Below are 18,342 nucleotides of genomic sequence, written 5' to 3'. Positions count from 1 at the left end.
TCAGTATCCACACAACTAGCCCCAGAATTATGCTCGTTGTGTATAAAGATTAATATCAGGTGACTATGCTTTGGGCTTGAGTGGATCGGTTTCTATCACCGTGATTCCAACGCATTTGTCACAGCGAATGAAATGTTCAAATGATCAGGGCAGTAAAATGGTTCACATCAAAGAGATGAGCAAATGAACTGGATGATTCGGTGTCAGGGACATGTAGAAGGATTGACCCAGTGTCTGGGACACATGACCCGAGTCGGTAAATGTTAAAGGATAGTGTTAGGGACACATGGAAAGGTCGATCTAGTGTCTTGGATACACTAAATTATTGTTATTCGAAGAGAAGTGGTCATAATTGATTTCTCTTAAATCAACAAAGGTGCATAAAAGGTTACAATAATGGCCAAGTAACATTACGTGAGGTTTGAATTGTAAAGGACGCTGTAGAGAAGGAATAGACTGCATTGATTAAGGACCCAATTGTAAATGAATTAAAGTAAGAGATGGGACATGGTACGTCCTTCCCTGATCCAACATGTATTGATTTACAGACACAGAGAAGTATGGATTAACCAGTTTCAGTTACAATGTGAAAAGCTGGTTAAGAAAACACCAGGAGGAAGCAGCCAATGTAGATGAGACTGAGGTGTAGGAATTGAAGAAACAGTGCAGAGATTTAAAGGTGGCTATGAAACAGAGATGAACTGTTACTTAAATTGCTCCAAGCCCTCAGCCCAGGATATGTTTGGTTTCTGGTGCAACGATGATGGGACTTGGAAACATAGACCCACTTCCCCCCCCCCCCCCCCACCCACCCTTCCTCCCCTTATCGGGAGGAATGTCACTGGGGGAAGTTGGGGAAATAAATTTGACAAATGAGTGTTTCAGAGGATCGTATACTCCCAAACGATAAAGCTAACTCCAGGGCAAAAGGAATTAGTTGCCTCCCTGGGGGAAGGTAACACTTACCTAGGGAATTGGCAAGACAGCTCGGAAGCTGATTAACACGGCATTGGCATTGGAAAAGTTAGCAAAAGAAACTGCATATACTGTACTCCTGATCAAACCCAATAAGCAATATTTAAATTGTTGGCAGTACTGGTGGTGGTCCATACAGTGAGATTGCAAACCTCAATGGCTTTGGATCTTGTTTCATCTAAGAAAGGAGGCACACGTGCCCTGATTAGATGAGAATGTTGCACTAACATACTGGATGAATCAGGAGAATATAACTCAGTTGACAGATCACATCCGAGAGGCCACCAGGAAGATTAAGGAAGTAGGAATTTAGTTCCATGACTATAATTCCACAGGAAGCTTGTGGCTAATTGGGATGATGGGAAGATGGTGACTTGCTCTGTATTAGGAAGTGTCTATAGGTTTATAATATTGGCAGCCATCCTCTTGCAGTTACTGAGTAAGGTATTTGGATCCAGAAGGAGAGAGTATGAGAAAACGGGTATCTTTTGGTGCGGACTTGGAAAAAGGGATTTTGCTTGACTAAATCTATGAGACTGTGTCATTAAATGATGGTCTGAAATCACTTTGATTACTGTATTCTAAAGCAGAAGCTTATGAAATGATGGCATTCTCATGCAATGTCAAAAAGGAGGAGGGAATGTAGAAGTATATTTGAAACCTTGAGATTTTTTATGTATTAATCATGTAATGTGACAAAATGGAAGCTGGATAATCCCAGGGTGTTTTGCTATAAGTTAAGAGTGTACGTGACAGGAGGCATGTAATGTCCAAATCATTGTTCATTGTGTAACTAATGGAAGGTTGATATACCCTGTGGCTTTGAGTACTGCAGCTGCTAAGTGGAGCAACTAACTCCTAGAATAGATAACAGTTAAAGAATAGCCTGAAAACTTGTATAAAGAAATAAATTTTGTAAACTGTAAATCAGAAACCACCTGCCACCCATTGACGAGTGGAGGTCTTCTCCTTGCAAGTAATAAACATGCTTTTGAACAGATCCACACTGTGTTTTTCCTTAGTTCTTTGTTATTAGACCTGGCAAAAGGTACACGATAAACGAACAATTGAAGATAAAAGGAAGTGAATAAATGGAATTGAAATATCTGCTGCACTAAGAGGTAACAAGTTAATCTTTTGGAGAATTATGCAAAATGTTAATGGGGTAAAAATATTTTCTCAGTAAATGACTGTGGAATCTTCTTGAAGCACACTGTGAATGGTAGTCCATTAGCATGCACCAAAGCTTATCTTTGTAAATGATATGCCTTGGTGCATGTTAATGGACTAATGTTCACTAATACCAAATGGACTAGTGTTCGTGAATATGAACACGAGTCTTCACTTAGCATAATTCCAAGGCTATTGTCTTTTAAGCTGAAACCTTCGACTTTAATACCAGTAGGAAATCACTACTTGTGGCTAAGACTGGCAGTCAGTGCTAAATAGGCATCATTTATGAATTGTTATCAAAATGAAAATTTCTCTTTCCATGAGGTAATGTTTCCCTTCCAGCAGAGTGTGAACAGGTTTTCATCACTTTAATTACACTGCTTTTCAATTTGGGCCCCAGAAGCAAAAGAACAGAGTTCTCTCCCACTATATTTTCGAGACAAATTGTTTGCTTACTGAATAACAATGGGGTGGGTTTCCTGGGTGAAAATGGAGACACCAGTGCCTCAGAAACAACGAGGTGCACATCCAGACATTCTCATGGGTAGTGTGCTTAATGATATCCATCCATAGCAGATGGAAGAACCAAATGGATTATGTGGTAGGTCAGTTTTAATTGAAGGAGGCAGGTTGGCAAGCCACCTCAATCAGAATCAGGTTTATTATCACCGGCATGTGACGTGAAATTTGTTAACTTAGCAGCAGCAGTTCAATGCAACACATAGTCTAGCAGAGAAAAATATAATAAATAAGATTAAAATAATAATATAATAAATAAACAGGTAAATCAATTATGTATATTGAATAGATTAAAAAATATGCAAAAATAGAAATACTGTACATTTAAAAAATGTAGTAGTGTCCAAGGGTACAATGTCCATTTAGGAATCGAATGGCAGTGGGGAGGAAGCTGTTCCTGAATCGCTGAGTATGTGCCTTCAGGCTTCTGCACTTCCTACCCAATGGTAACAGTGAGAAAAGGGCATGCCCTGGGTACAAATATGGTTTAACCTCCTAGTCAGATGGAACACTTTTTGTGGGGCCGTACAGAGGGACAGAGCTGTTATATCCTTCTCACACCTGTGAACATGCTCTCATCAAACCTTTGTTTTTCTAGGTTTTGAATCAGACCAAATGGCCTGGTATCAAAACAGCTCATAGCTGCCAGGCTGCCAGGATGACCTGTTTTCAACCTAAAATAAAACAGCAGCAGTTTGTGAATGTGGCCAAGCTCTCAAAGTAAGATTGGTTCACTGACTGGTACCATTGGCACTTTTCACTAGCTGGTTGCCCAATAACCAACTGAGGGAGACTTTATCCCAATACATTGAAAAGCACAATATAATTCAGCTTTTACCTCCTGGGAAGAACCAATCAGCATGTTGAATTATTGGTTCAATAATCCCCACAATTTGTATGGAAACTGTTGTCATCAATTCAGTCATGGACCTATAAATGAACAGGAATTGACCAAGTTGAATGCATTTCAGTAGAAGAATTTTCAAAAAATAATTAGCACATGACAACAATCATTCCTCCAATTCTTCATCTAAATGCACCATCTGATGAGATATTAGTCCATTGAAAAGAAGACGATCACCATGTTCAGTTAACAATCTTTGATTATATTCCAGATAATCACAATGGAGATAATAGAATTTGCCTCAACTTCTAAGCTAAATAGAAGTGAAGTTTAATTGCTTTCACGGTCACATCACCTTTACATTCTCTCCATACAAAACTTGATGAAAGATAGCTTGGTACTGAAGGATGAACTGTGTGCTCAGAAGTAGACCTCTGATTGAATTAGTGACTTCAGGAATTACTGAAGCATCTTCCAATAATCTGGTAGTAACTTTACACAGGATAAGTCAACCTTTCACCTCACATGTCAAGGCTGTTTTAACCATGTAACAATTACAGCACGGAAACAGGCCATCTCAGCCCTTCTAGTCCGTGCTGAACGCTTACTCTCACCTAGTCCCACCGACCTGCACTCAGCCCATAACCCCACATTCCTTTCCTGTCCATATATCTATCCAATTTTACTTTAAAGTCTGGAAGCAGTGGTATCTTTTTATTCTCTGAGAAGAATGGAGTGTGTTTGGGAGGGAGTGTTTTAAGAAAGGAAAGAAAATATATGTAAAAAAGAAACGGAAAATAAATTATATTGTTTACACTATCTAGAAATGTTTCCTGCAAGGTGCTTTGATTTTGGTCCTAATTTTTCACTTATGTTCCTCTCACAGGAATGGAGTTCGGAAACAGGTCTTCTGACCCTCTAATTCCACACTGTTCATCGAGCACTCACTTACATTAATTCCATTCTATTCTCCCAAAAAAAATCTCAGACTTTACCTCAAATGTACTCCCTTGGGGCAATTTGCTGAGGCAATGAAACAGAGATGAACCGTTACTTTAATTTAATTTAGGGGGTGTTGATACCTTCCCTTTTAATGACTTCCATAGCTTTTCTGTATTTTGTGGCTATCTGGAGAAGATGAATCTCAGAGATGTATTCTGCATATATACTTTGATAATAAAATGAATCTTTGAACATTTGACCTTGAAGAAGTCTGTGGCACTATGCCAAGAATTTATCCTCTTCTGATGCTATCAAGTAGGTAACAATATTGAACAAATCACAAAAATAGTAGGAACTGATTCAATTCAATATTTTAATATTACTGCTGATAAAACAAAGATTGGACTCATCTGGAGACTGAAACATAATAACTTGCATCATACACTGGGGTGCTCTTTACAGTTACCTGATGAAGTAACCGTAGCCTTTGGCCATGAGCAGAGGTCGTCAGGTGGTGCCTAACCTTCATGGAGTGTTTTGACCTTTAAGCACTACACTCTTCAGTTGGCGGGTCAGCAGTTGTGGCCAAGTCACTGCCCATCTGCTCCTGACTTCCAGCTCAACTCCTCTCACCTGCTCCATATCCAGCAAGAAGCTCTTTCTGCTTCCTCCCCCATCCTGAGAGCTGCTTGATTCTTGCTCTTTTCATCAAGGTCCAGCGCAGACAGTGACCTCCTTGCCAACCTTGTGGGGAACTATCGACAGCTGATCTCCATGGGGAGTAGCCACATTTGCCATCCTTTGTCCCTGCACTCCTGGACTAAAGACTGGTACTTCAGGGCCTTCCTCTCCTGAGCCTCCTCACCTCCTTCCTCCCATGGTACTGTGAGCTCCACCAGGGTGATTTTCCTGCCTTTGGTGGACCACAGTACGATGTCTAGTCCAAGTGTGGTTTGCACCACATCAGGGAACTCCCCACATTGACCCTCATTCCCCATATTTTGGCCATTTGCAGCAGATTGGATTAAGGCCTCTTTACTATGTCAGGCGTGGCCCTCTCCTTGATGAAAATGACTGCCCTTTTGTCTCTCTGTCAGCTGGTCTCCTTTTACACAGCTCCTGCTCTGGTGTATCAGTGAGGGACAGCAGGACACGTGCAAAACAACTTAAACACAAGGATGGTACAGCCTCCTATACTGTCCTTGTGGTTAAAGCTGTTTTGCATCCTGACAGTATGTGTGCCAGTGAACCCCACTGACCACAAAGCTTGCAGTTAGGGTAATCTCTCAGCCCCTATGCGCTCAGCTGTGATGCTGTAGGGAGAGTGTCATACACGGAGGAGAGAAATGAGGAAGGCTCAGTCTCCAAAGCTCTACCTGTGATCTTGCACTTGGGAGATGGTATTTCATCCAGGCGCACTGTGACCCCTAAGTCCACTGCCTTCAACACCCACCTTTCATCCTATTGGTTACGTACCTCTGCCTGGAGCACGTCACGCCTCTCCCTTGCACTTGCACTCCCCCATTGTTGGAATGGTGCCGAGCAGAGGCCTTGCCATCCCAGGAATGGGTTGCCAATGATGGCTCTCAATTGCACGGAGCTCACTGTCTGGTCTTTGGCCAAGCTGGCGGCCCACTTTCAGCCTGAGCTTGTCGTGACTCCCGCCTGGTTTATTAGCTTGTCATCAGAGCCCCTCAGTGTTAACACAACTCTACACTTTGCCACCTTGAACTCCTCCACTACCAATGTCAACGGGAGCCATAGATGGCCCAATCTTATGTACAGCCCCACTAAAGAAAACCTTGGGAGAGACCCCCAGCCATGTCTGTGGGTGCTTGTTGACTGTCCTCTCAATGCCTTCTACAGCGGTCACGGAGAGCTCGTACACCATGAAAAGCCAGAGCAGCCTTGATAGAAGACCATGTTGGTACGGCAATGTCTTAAATTTACCAGTAAAATTATTTCTAGCTATTTTAAAAATTATTGCATTGTTAAATATTACATGAGGGAATGACGTTACACACAATGGGTCCAGGGACATTGCTTAGGTGCAATTATCTCCATATGGCATTGAGAACTGCATAAAACTTTGACATAAATATTTAGGTCTGATTACACCTAGAAAGACAACAAACTGTGGAAGAACACAATATTATGAAAAGCATTGCCTGAGTTTTTGTTTTGAATTGCAGAGGGATCAAATAAGAGTTCCTGACTGTTGTACTAAATTGTGATGGTGAGGTGCGCATTGATTGTTTCATTGTTGTCGTAAAATCAAATTCTTGGCCAGTATCTTAAGGCAAAATAAATCTTACCCTTCATTGGCTGTCCAGAGTAGATTGGGCCCCAGGACTATTGCCATGTTACCAGGGGTCATTTTGTTGGCATCTTGGTATTCTGTTAGTTTGGCTAGGAATTTTATCAAGTATCTGCAGTAAACATACATCACATTGAGTAAATTAACTTATTTTCAAAAATGAAGAAAGCTGATGTCAGAATGTATAGCAATATGATTAAAAACATTCAGCGTTTTTATCTCAGTAGACCAATATTATAATTGAATCTTTAACATCGAGAAATATCCTAAGGTGGGTGGTTGATGGTGACTGATTCACTAAATATAAACTTCAAGGTGAAAAGGTGGAGAATGGGGTCAAAGAATGGACTTTCTGTTTGGTCTTAGAGGAGAGGCAAAGAGGCTAAAATAATGAATTCTTGAGCATGGAGCCTAGATGGCTAAATGCACGGTGGGTCAAAGCAAGTGGGATTCTACAAAAGGCAGGAGTATTGGTTGGGGAACTGAACAGGGTGCAAGCCGAAGTATATAGGGAAGGCAGGAAGTATGTAGGGAAGGCTGAGGAAATGAAGGAATTTAACAGAACATGCACTTTAAAGGAATTAAATGGCATATGGGTTTCAGAATTTTCATATGGTTTAGAATGAGAGATTGATCAGGTGAGTGTTGGAATCGTTAAGATGTTACAGATAACTTAAATCTCAAAGAAATGTTTTTTAAGAGCTAGAAGTCACGCTGTTGTACAAGAGTTTGGCTCTGACGTGCATTAGATTTTATTAAAAGAAGAATTTTCAAGTTCAACAATATTGAATATTTATAGATTAATACTAGAGGTTAAAAGATTATGCAAAAATACCCTCAATCTCTTCCAATACACAATGCAAAATTAAATACACAAATAACTGTGAGTCCAGAATAAGAATTGTTACATTATGTTGCAATATCCTCTGGAGGCTGTACTCCATTCCATAAAGCTACACTGACAAAAATCAACTAATACAGTCTGGCTTTTTTTTTAAAGACTCCTGGGCAGATTTCCTTTACTCATTATGTAGCACTGTTTGGTAATCCACACTAATATAATTATTCCTTTCAAACAACTGCACTAATAACAAACTAAATATAGGACAACTGTTTAATTACAATGAGGTAGTTACATTTACCTGAAATTGTTGTAATTAGCCTTGGGTAGCTTCTCACATGCATTCCATAATGCCTGAAGCCGTTTGTCTTGGTCCTGAATACTGATAGTTTCAAACAGAATAAGAAAATTATATATTCTTACATATTTTTCAGATTTCTGATATCTGGTTCAAAAATACAAAATTATTTTAAATATAAACATTAATAAATATACTTCTCTGGAAATAATAAAAAGAAGTCTTACCAAAAATACTTGATTAGTTAGCTCTAAATATATATGAACCGTCATTTAATTGGTCTAATTTGATTTTCGGATATAACCACGACTGTGGCTTGAAATTCTGAGTTGTTTTACTCGGTGCTAATTTTCTTATCTGCTTTAGACTTCTTTTTTGAGAACCTTGCGCACAAACTACACATTATAGACTGACTCAGTGCTAACATATTTCCTATGCTATGCTTCAGCTAACTGCATACTGGGAAGTTGAGGAAGGGAAGTTTTACAGATCAACCCTCAATGAAAATTTCTCCAGTTCTCAGTGAACTGGTGTTGTGCAATCAATTTCCATTTCTCTGCTTGTCAGCAAAGAGAAACTACCAACTGTATTCATAAACAACCAATTTATTCATTCCCCAGTGTTATAGCTGGGCAAGGAAGGTCAGATGAACAAATGGACCTTTCCTCTCCATGTTGGAAAATGGCTACTTTGTGCTCAGTACAAATGCTTACCTGCTACTGGGCAATTCTAAGAAAATTAATAAAAATAACATAATTCAAAATTTTTGCGTTGCTCGACACTCTCAGCATCTGGAAAACCTTTTCTGTGTACATAATTCAAAAGGTTTATTCAAATCTGTTCTACTTGTCTGTCCAATGAACAGTTTACTGTTTTGTCACTGAGTTTCTCTCACATTTACATTTCTCATAAAAAAATAGCACACAAAGTTTTTAGACCCTAATTATTCAAATCTGATTTGTTACCCTCCAAAAAATAGACAGTAATAAGAGAAACTCTGTGCCCTGTTGAACGTTTGAGCAAAATCAATGCTTTTCTATATAAATACAAACTCAAGATATTGTTATGCAGCTTTTTTTGAATTAATTAAATGCTTAGAACGAAAGTTAATTCCGGATGTCTAGTCATCTGAAGAAAAAAAACTAATTATTGCACACTGTACAAAATATCAAAATAATAATGCATTTAGCTAATTTCTATATGGAATTAAAAGCATCAGCTGATAAACTTCCCTTCTGAAAAGTCATTTCAGAATTGTAACAAACTGAAGGCCTTCTAAGCCATTCATAGCAACATATGAAACTGAAAGAATTGATAAAAATAATACCTACTTTGATGCTTGTATCCATTCGTCATACAATTCAAATGTCATCAAAGGTTCTGGTAATTCTCGAAGATATGATTTAAGAGCTCCTTACAAATAGAAAACAGTTTTGTTTTCATTTCACTAGCATAACAACAGGATTATTGTAAATGCTGTCCATCTATCCTGGATGTAACAAACGATTTTCTTCATTATGGTAAACATCACAGTACGTAAAAATATCTTTTTAAACTAATATTTCATTCTTCCTTATTATGGCATGGGTATTCCCCTGCAACTTTCTCCAGGCTGTGAATATGACCACGACTTTTACCTTGAAACTACCCTGTACTGCAAGGAATACTCACAAATATGGCCATTCCTAATAACACAATAATTTTTCGTGGAATCAAGAGAAGGCATGATTTGGCTGAACTGGTTAATTGGATCTCAATATGAAGCGTCCCCTTGATACTCAAAATTCTCACTTTTTGATCTTGGACTGATGAATTTAAGCTTTGGGTTCTGGGCACCAAATTGTCTCAACACTAATTAGTCATTCAGGCAATTCCATTCGTTGTTAATTGTGTGCTTCTAGACTTGAGGGAGTTATTGCTTAGCACGCTAGCTTCCAAGGGGTCACTGGTGTTGCAGATAACCTGAGTCAGGGCAACAACTGATAAGAGTCCTGCTTTTAGTAGGTAGTGTCCGAATAGACTAGAGAGAATCTGGAATTACACAATTAATCCAGGAGTATTCATATTCTGTGGGAAACAAAATAAAAAAATGCCAAGAATATGACTGAGCAGGCTGCTGGAGCCTGTGAACTTCTATTTCTTGGCAAATAGGGTTTAGCTTGATGAAAGCCATATGCTGTGCATGGTCTTGACTGCTGCATTTACAGAATACACAGACTAGCCTTAAACCTCCACAACTGAGAGGCATCATTCAAAAATACCTTCAGTTCTAGCGGCGTTTCAGAGTTTAAAGACATCTGCAAGAATAATATTAGCATTAATTGGAAAGGACCTGTCATGTAGATAACCAGTAGATAAGGAGAGACACCAAAGATTGGACAGATTTTTGTTTCATAAGGATTTTTGCCCAAGGCCTAACAAAATGCACGTACCAATAACATTAACACATGCAATGATGGTCTTAGTCATGCTGATTGCAAAAATACTCACACGACGATTCTATTTTCTACACTTCCTTCCCAGAGGGACTCTTGTAAAGAGTCTGACAAACTATTCTCCATGTCTAGCTGTTCCCAGCTATCAATTTTGTTTTGCATACAACAGTAAAAACTGCACAGATCTCAATGAGTGTCGAGCATTGGATAAAAATATATGAAACAACCTGACATTTGTAGTTAACAGCAAAGAAGAAACGCTTGCTGCTGGCCTCAAACACAGAAAACAACAAAGACCAAGTGAATTTTATGATGTGAATTTCCCTTTTCCAGTGTCAACTATTAAGGATCACTGCCATTCAGTCATTAAGTTGGTTAAGTAGCCAAACATACTGAATGATTTTTTTTCAGGCAGCAAACCAAGAAGATATTTTTAATTCACATTCTTAACATGCTGTATATAAACTGGAACTTAAACATGTAATTAAAACTGAAGTAGAAATATTCTAAATATTTTTATAAAGCAATTTTGACATATTTGGAGATATTCATTTCAGGAAAACAAAATTCATATACATAAAGTCAGATAGACCTTTGAGCTGTGATTATTTAATGCACCAAAAGGGGGCACAATCTAATTTTGAAGGAAACATATTCGGTGCATTTTACAGAAATACTTTAGTGTAAATACTTTAAGATGAAAATATTGTGATTTCAATGTAACAAATTAAAAAAGCAGACCTTGGAATATGTACACTTTTATATTAAGGTATTTATACTTCTATCTCTTAATTTCATGTTAATTCAAGTCATTCCCCTTGGTTTTATTGGTGGAGGCTACAAACAGCAGGGACTTTGAAGGATGTTTGACTCAGGTTTTCCATATTACACTAGGTAGGGTACGAATCCTCGAACTGCGGTCAGTTTCATTAACAGCTGTTGACTGTATTATTAAGGCCATGAACTCATGTCCGACCAGAGGAGCAAAAATTATAACTATGCTCTCGATAGTTAATGTAATAACATAGGTTATTACTATATAAGGCTTATTGAGGGCGAAATAATTCTCACAAAAATACTCATTAGAAAGGAAATATATCATTGATTAATTTATAACATATAATAAAGGATTTAAACAACATAACAAAATAAAACATCAATTTACAAAGTGAAAACTGTGCATTAAAATCTGGTGTATCAGGTATCCCTGCAGTTTTTTTACTCTATTATATTGACAAACTAAAATATGTAATATAACTGGTATTTTATCTGTAAATTGCATATCATAAAACAACTAAATAATAGGGTTAACACCTACAATCTTCAGATCATAGGGCTTTGAATCCCTCCTTGGTTGAGAACCTGCTACAGCACTGGCCTGACAATAATCTCATTCAACTTATAAAATTTTCTCTTAACACATTAAGTGATCAGTTAACTATATAATCAAGATTATGCTGATACAAAATATGGTGATTTTCACTTAAAAGACCCAATATTTAATTAAGTTAATGACTAGAAGCTATTAACACAGGCTGTAGCACCACACCAGTTACTGCTGAGTGACATACCTGCTACAGCATGGGGATCCACAGAATATTCTTGCACATCCAACACACCACAGTCAAGTGAAGCCTTTAGCTTCTTCAGTTTGGAGGCCGAAGCAGCTACCCTGAAAAGGCCCTGAGGAGAAAAAGCTCTTATCAAAATCATTGGCAACTCAATACATTTACACAGAACCACAAAGGGACAATTTCATGATCAATACTTGAAAAATGCCACTTCTGGCAATAATTTGTCAGTCCTTTTAGATTAAATGTGCAGCGCCTGGACTTGCCTAAACCTCACAGCAGAATCACATCTGGAGATTAACTTCAGGGAGATGAGTGATCAGCCATGCATTAAATATATATATAGGTAGGTCTTCAATTGTTTATTTTAAGGGGACAACTTAAAGATGTTATTCGGCATACATGAAGGGATTGGTTTGATCATTCAAAAATGTGGATGTGGAAAAGTAATTAATTATCAATTAATATCACAATGTGCAACACACCTCAGATATTGACAGAATTGTTTGTTATTTATCTGTAGATAATTCTGCAGAGTAGGATTGGCACAATGCAGTTACCCAAGATGATTGAAATGGTGTTTTAACCTGAAATGCTAACAGTATTTCTTTCATTACAGTTGTAGCATATATCCAGCATTTCCTTTGAGTGGAAAATCCTGCAAAAAGGTAGCGGATTCGTCCCAGTACATCACGGGCAAAGTCCACCCAAGCACTGAGCACATCTTCAAGAAACGTTGCCGTAGACAATAAGCATCTATTATCAAAGATCCTCACCATCCAGCCCATGCTCTTTTCTCACTGCTTCCATCAGGTGGAAGGTACAAGAGCCTCAGGACTTGTACCAGCAGGTTCAAGAACAGTTACTACACCTCAGCCATCAGGTTCTTGAACAAAAGAGGTTAACTACACTCATTTTATTTCTGGTGTTCCCTCAGCTGACGGTTTCACTTTAAGGACTCTTGTTATTTAATACTCGTTATTTTTTGCTGTTTATTACTTTAAGGACTCTTGTTATTTAATACTCGTTATTTTTTGCTATTTATTTATATTTGCATTTGCACACTTTGTTGCTCATTGATCCTGTTTACAGTCACTGTTCTATAGATTTGCTAATTCTGCCCGCAGGAAAAAGAATCTCAGGGTTGTACGTGGTGACGTGTATGTACTCTTGACAATACATTTTACTTTGGCTTTGAACTTTGACTTTTATTTTGGATTTTCAACATTTGCAGTTATTTGCTTTACTGTGGCAGTAACAGGTCAATAAATGTATTCCTAAGGATCTAGAACACAACATCAGTGGTGGCAGATAAAACAAAGGCTAAAGAGAGCAGACAGATACCTCTTCCTGCATGCCACACTCCAGTAACATTGTCACACAGGCCTCAACAGGAAATGCTATTTCTCGTCCACTTATTGCAAGATGTTCTTCCAGCGGCTTGCCAAAGGAAGGCTTTTCTATCCAAGCCTCTTTAGTAGGAAAAAAAAGAATATTGCCAGACATTAGCTGAAAGTTTTCATAATATTCCTTAATGAATAACCATTAATAGATTAACAACGCTTTTTAGTTAGCATCTGTTACAGGTGCTTTGAAATTAATATTGATTCTGCTTTGAGCTTTCACATTTTTATTCATAAAATCACAAAGTTATACGGTGTGCAAACAGGTCCTTCAGCTCAACTCGTCCATGGTGACCAAGCTAGTCACATTTTTTTGTGTTTGGGCCACATCCCTCTGACCCTTACCATTCTTGTACCTGTCTAAAATATTTAAATATTGTAATTGTACCCACCTCAACGTTCTATGGCACCTCGTTCCATGTACCCACCAGCATCTGTGGGGAAAACATTCCCCGCAGGTCCTTTTTATATCTTTCCCCTTGGATCTTAAATCCAAGTCCTCCTTTTATGGACTCCCCTATCCTGGGATAAAGACTGTGACCATCCATCTTAGCTAAGTCGCTCATGGCCTTGTGTATCTCTTTATTGTTACCCTTCAGCCTCCTACTTTCCAACGAGAAAAAAAAGTCCCTCCTTGTTACTGAGGCCCTCCATGCCGTCCAGACAACGACCTTGTGAACCATTTCTGGACTTATCAGACTATTGGCAATCTTCCTACAGTGGAGTGACTAGAACTGTACACGATACTCCAAGTGCGGTGTCACCTATGACTTGCATAGTTGCAATAAAACTTCCTAGACCCTGCACTCAGTGCCCTGAACAAAGAAGGCAAACATGCCAAACACCTTCCTGTATTTAGATGGGATCCAATTCAATGCTGCAGCTGATTCGAGGAGGTGTATGGATTATTCTAGGTTCTGTTTCACGTTACTACGTTGTAAAGCCCAACGCCGGAGCTTATACACAATAGTTTTCTTTGTAATATACAGTAAGGTAAACATGTCTATGGTGTATTCAGCCTCAGCTAGTGTCTTTGGTTGTGAAAAAAGCAGCCCTTAAAAATGATAGCAAAGTATCTCTATTGTTACTTGACCAATATAAATGCTGAATATTTAGAGAATAAGTGAGACCAAAGCTGTGACTAAGATTGGAAAAAATAGTTTCCTCATTCTTGGGTTTAGAAGATCGTGATTCCCAAAGAAAGTAGTAAATGGCATTATGATTTGGTGCTGAGCCAAGGTTCACGTTCACAAGCTCTAGGAAGGACCGACATGTTAATTAAGCCAGGCAATTAAACCTAGGGAAGCTCAATATATTTCTCCTGGGCATTTGCGTCATCACTATAAAGCAGGACTACAAATTAACTTCCTTAACTTCAGTTTAAATGTGAGCATATTTTTCAGAGCCTTGCTTATCTGCTTACTTATTACATTATTATGATCTTTCAGAAGTTCTATTATGCCTAGTGGAGATTGTAGTAATGTATGCATTTTTTATTGAGTATTATAAAGTTGATTATTTCATTACAGTCACTGTAACTGCTTAATACAAAGTGATTAGAAATGCTTCCAATGTGATCAGAGTAGGGATACAGGCAAAATGCTGCCTCCAATATTGCCTTTATTCAGAAAGGCAGGAGCACATTAAAATTTGCTTACCTTGTTGAGCTTTAATCTGAGGCAGTATGCTCTGTAAAAGTACTAATGACTTCCTGTGATACTCTGCTTGCACTTCTATTAGCTGGGGAACACAGAATTCACAATAAATTGAAATACAGACTGAGTTCATCCCATTTCATACCGATTGATTAAGCAAAATGTCAAGTAGAGAAGAAAAGGCTGAAAACACAAATGAAAAAGAAAGATGTATTGGCCTTCTAAACCCTACCAAAATGATCACGTTTAGTGTTAAATGAACAGAATATAAATTTTGGTTTTGTGTCTTCAAAGATGACAAAATTAAAGCCTGATTTGGTTAAAATGTTTAAAATAAACAAGGGACTTCATAATGTAGGAAAAGTTATGGAAGTGAGTTTCTCTAGTAGGGCAATCAGTATAAGAGCATAATTGTAAGATTACAACTGAGCTAATTAGGTTTGGAATCAGGAAGCACTTATTCATACAAGGATATTAGAAGCCTTTCATCCAAACTGCTGTCGGTACTGTGTCAATAAACAACTCCACGATGCTTTTAAGTTTAAATTCAGATTCTCAAGACCCATAATTTGAGAAGAGAGAGTTAAGATGAAAGTCGGTCTTGAACTAACAGAATAGCAGAACAGGCTCCAGGAAGATGTTCTAATTTTTGGAACAGGGATCTTGTTCGGATTTTTCTTTGAAATGCAAGAAGGTGGTTATTAAAAATAATCAAACATCTCAAAAAGATATTAAATTGGTAAGTATTAATTAATGGCATTACCAAAATGCCTTATGAAGACTATGCTTCATCTGAAGAAAGTGTCATAATGTAACATTGGTTTGGCATTCCAATTTTTAAGTCAATGAATTATGAAGAATGCAAAATATCATGTATTTAGTGATTTTACTCCAAAGTTAACTTTCTTTCAAATATACTAATATTATTAAATACTTTTGAATAGTAGCTGCCACAGCTGTAATTGAAAAATGTTTAAACTTTTAATTAGGATACTTAAGAGAGCTGTAATTGAGTCATGATTGCAGTTCACTGAAGAATAAGTTAAAATACAATTCAAAATATTAAAAATCCAAAATAGCTGATTTTACTCCCCATATTTTAGCATTACAATTTGTTTTCATGGCTTGGCATGATCAATGTTCCTGCAAATGGACTGCACACCTCAATCACCAAATCTTGCCTCATGTCTGTTCACACAAATTGTCGTCTAGTACTTGAGTGGTGAAACTGTATTGTGTGAACATTATATTGTATGCTTATAGGTGCATCAATATGCAATTCACTATATTTTTGAAGGAAACCTATTGGTTATTGTCTTAAACAAAGCCAATTATAAACCACGTCGCCATGCGTTAGTTAATGAACAAAGTAAATAGAAGTATTTCAAAATTATATTCTCCTGTAACATAAATAATAAAACAGAACATGTTACACCTTGAACAGGCTAAATGCTCTTTTCTGATCAGCAATTGTAAGTGTTCTGATCAGTAAGTGTTAAGAAATTACTTAAAATGTGGAACTCTCACTGTCTGGATGACTTCTTTGCTATTCTTCTGCAGACCAACATGCCCATCCCTGAATGGACTAGCCTGTAAACATCCTCTCTGAGAGTTTACCATCACATTTCAGTTAAACTCGCTATTACATCCCTCAGAAATAAAGATTATACCTCTCCCTATTGAGCTTCCATGAAGTAAATGACATGCACACTCAGTACTGGAATGTCATCAACAACCTCCAATACCTCAACCTGAAAAGGTATGCGGAAAGCCCCATTTTGGACATGTATTTCATTTTAATTCTATCCTAACTTCCCCAAACACTGAATAAGCTATTTAACTATTTATTATCTGAATTTTAAATTCTCAGCACCATCCTGTTCAAAACTGTACCTAGGTCAAATGCAGACAGATCCCAAAATGTAATTGTAACATCATGTGAAACTTCGCAGAGGTGAACTGTACATTTATACAGAAGTAGAACTGTAGGCAGGCATTTTAGGCCTGAATCAGGAATTTAGTTGAATGATTCTGATTAAATTAATTTGGGCTAAATTGATTTGGAATAAAACAGAAAGTGATTTGGCATGCAGGAATCCTGCGAACTTGGAATAACTATAATATACAATGCAGTTAAAGTACTGGGAAGCAACAGGAATGCCATAATTTCACATATTAGAAGGTGAATGGGGCAGATTTGGTGCATTGAGATTTCATTGTCATAGTGGGTTGTACATTTTTGAATCTGAATGTAAATGTAAAATACACTGTAAAAATAATTACATAAGAATGAAAAGCCTGATGTTCCAAACTCAGTGAATTATGTAAATATATCGTGTATCCCTTCAATATTCTTTATTTTTTATTTATTTGATTTAGAGATACTGCGCAGACAGGCCCTTCCAGCCCAATGAGCCCCACTGCGCAGCAACCCACCTATTTAACACTTGCCTACTCACAGGACAATTTACAATGACCAATGAACTTACTAGCCAGTACATTTTGGAATGTGGGAGGAGACCGAAGCACTCCGAGGAATCCCACGCGTTCACAAGGGCGAATGTGCAAACACCAGACAAAGAATGTTGGAAGTGAACTCTGAGCACTGACACCCCAAGCTGTAACAGTGTCGCGCAAACCACAATTTACCATGGCGCCCCATGGTATTCAGAAAGCTTGGTGTTAAGATCAATATTTCGGTCAACTCAAAGGACCAAGTACCTGAAAAAAATGGCCAAAGGGAAACTGGGCTACTTCTTACTTTGAATGACCATAACGTCACGGAGCAACAGATGACAAGAGCTTTGATAGCTATTAATCCAAATCTGGAATCTGAAAGTGGCATACATCATCAGGGACCCCCACCATCCAGGCTAAGCTCTCTTCTTGCTGCTGTATTGGGAAGGAGGTATAGGAGCCTTAGGTCCCAAACCACCGGATTAAGGAACAGTTATTACCCTTCAACCATCAGGATCTTGAACCAGCGTGGATAACTCACCTTACCTCAACACTGAGCTGATTCCATAACCTATGGACTGACCTCCAAAGACTTCAGAACTCAAGTTCTCAATATTATTTATATACTTATTTATTATTTTCTTTTGTAGTTGCACAGTTTGCCTTCGTTTGCACATTAACTGTTTGTCAATCTTTGTGTATAGCTTTTCAAAAATTCTATGTATTCTTTTGTCTGAGATGGCTTTTTAGAGCAGATTGTGATTAAGCCCACTAAGGGAAAGGGAATTCTGGATTGGCTGTTGCGTAATGAACCAGATTTTATTAGGGAGCTTAAAGTAAAGGAACCATTAGGAGTCAGTGATCAAAAAATGATATAATTCACCCTGCAGCTTGAGAGGGAGAAGATAAAAG

General features: G+C 38.0%; 1 protein-coding gene across 7 annotated transcripts in view; it reads right to left on the bottom strand.

Moving 5' to 3' along the window:
- The window catches only part of arhgap44a (Rho GTPase activating protein 44a), a 283,281-nt gene that overhangs the window by 34,925 nt on the left and 230,014 nt on the right, over positions 1-18,342 (bottom strand). For all 7 annotated transcript variants that reach the window (XM_073025913.1, XM_073025914.1, XM_073025911.1 and 4 more), the window contains exons 9-15: positions 14,977-15,058; positions 13,260-13,387; positions 11,916-12,027; positions 9,241-9,322; positions 7,913-7,993; positions 6,769-6,882; positions 3,506-3,597 (exon numbers count right to left, since the gene is read on the bottom strand). In XM_073025913.1, the coding sequence (XP_072882014.1) occupies positions 3,506-3,597; positions 6,769-6,882; positions 7,913-7,993; positions 9,241-9,322; positions 11,916-12,027; positions 13,260-13,387; positions 14,977-15,058 (691 nt within the window). The remainder of the gene's footprint in view (positions 1-3,505; positions 3,598-6,768; positions 6,883-7,912; positions 7,994-9,240; positions 9,323-11,915; positions 12,028-13,259; positions 13,388-14,976; positions 15,059-18,342) is intronic.

Source organism: Hemitrygon akajei, chromosome 22, assembly GCF_048418815.1.
Source record: "Hemitrygon akajei chromosome 22, sHemAka1.3, whole genome shotgun sequence".
NCBI lineage: Eukaryota > Metazoa > Chordata > Chondrichthyes > Myliobatiformes > Dasyatidae > Hemitrygon > Hemitrygon akajei.
This window is presented reverse-complemented; position numbering and strand designations above follow the sequence as displayed.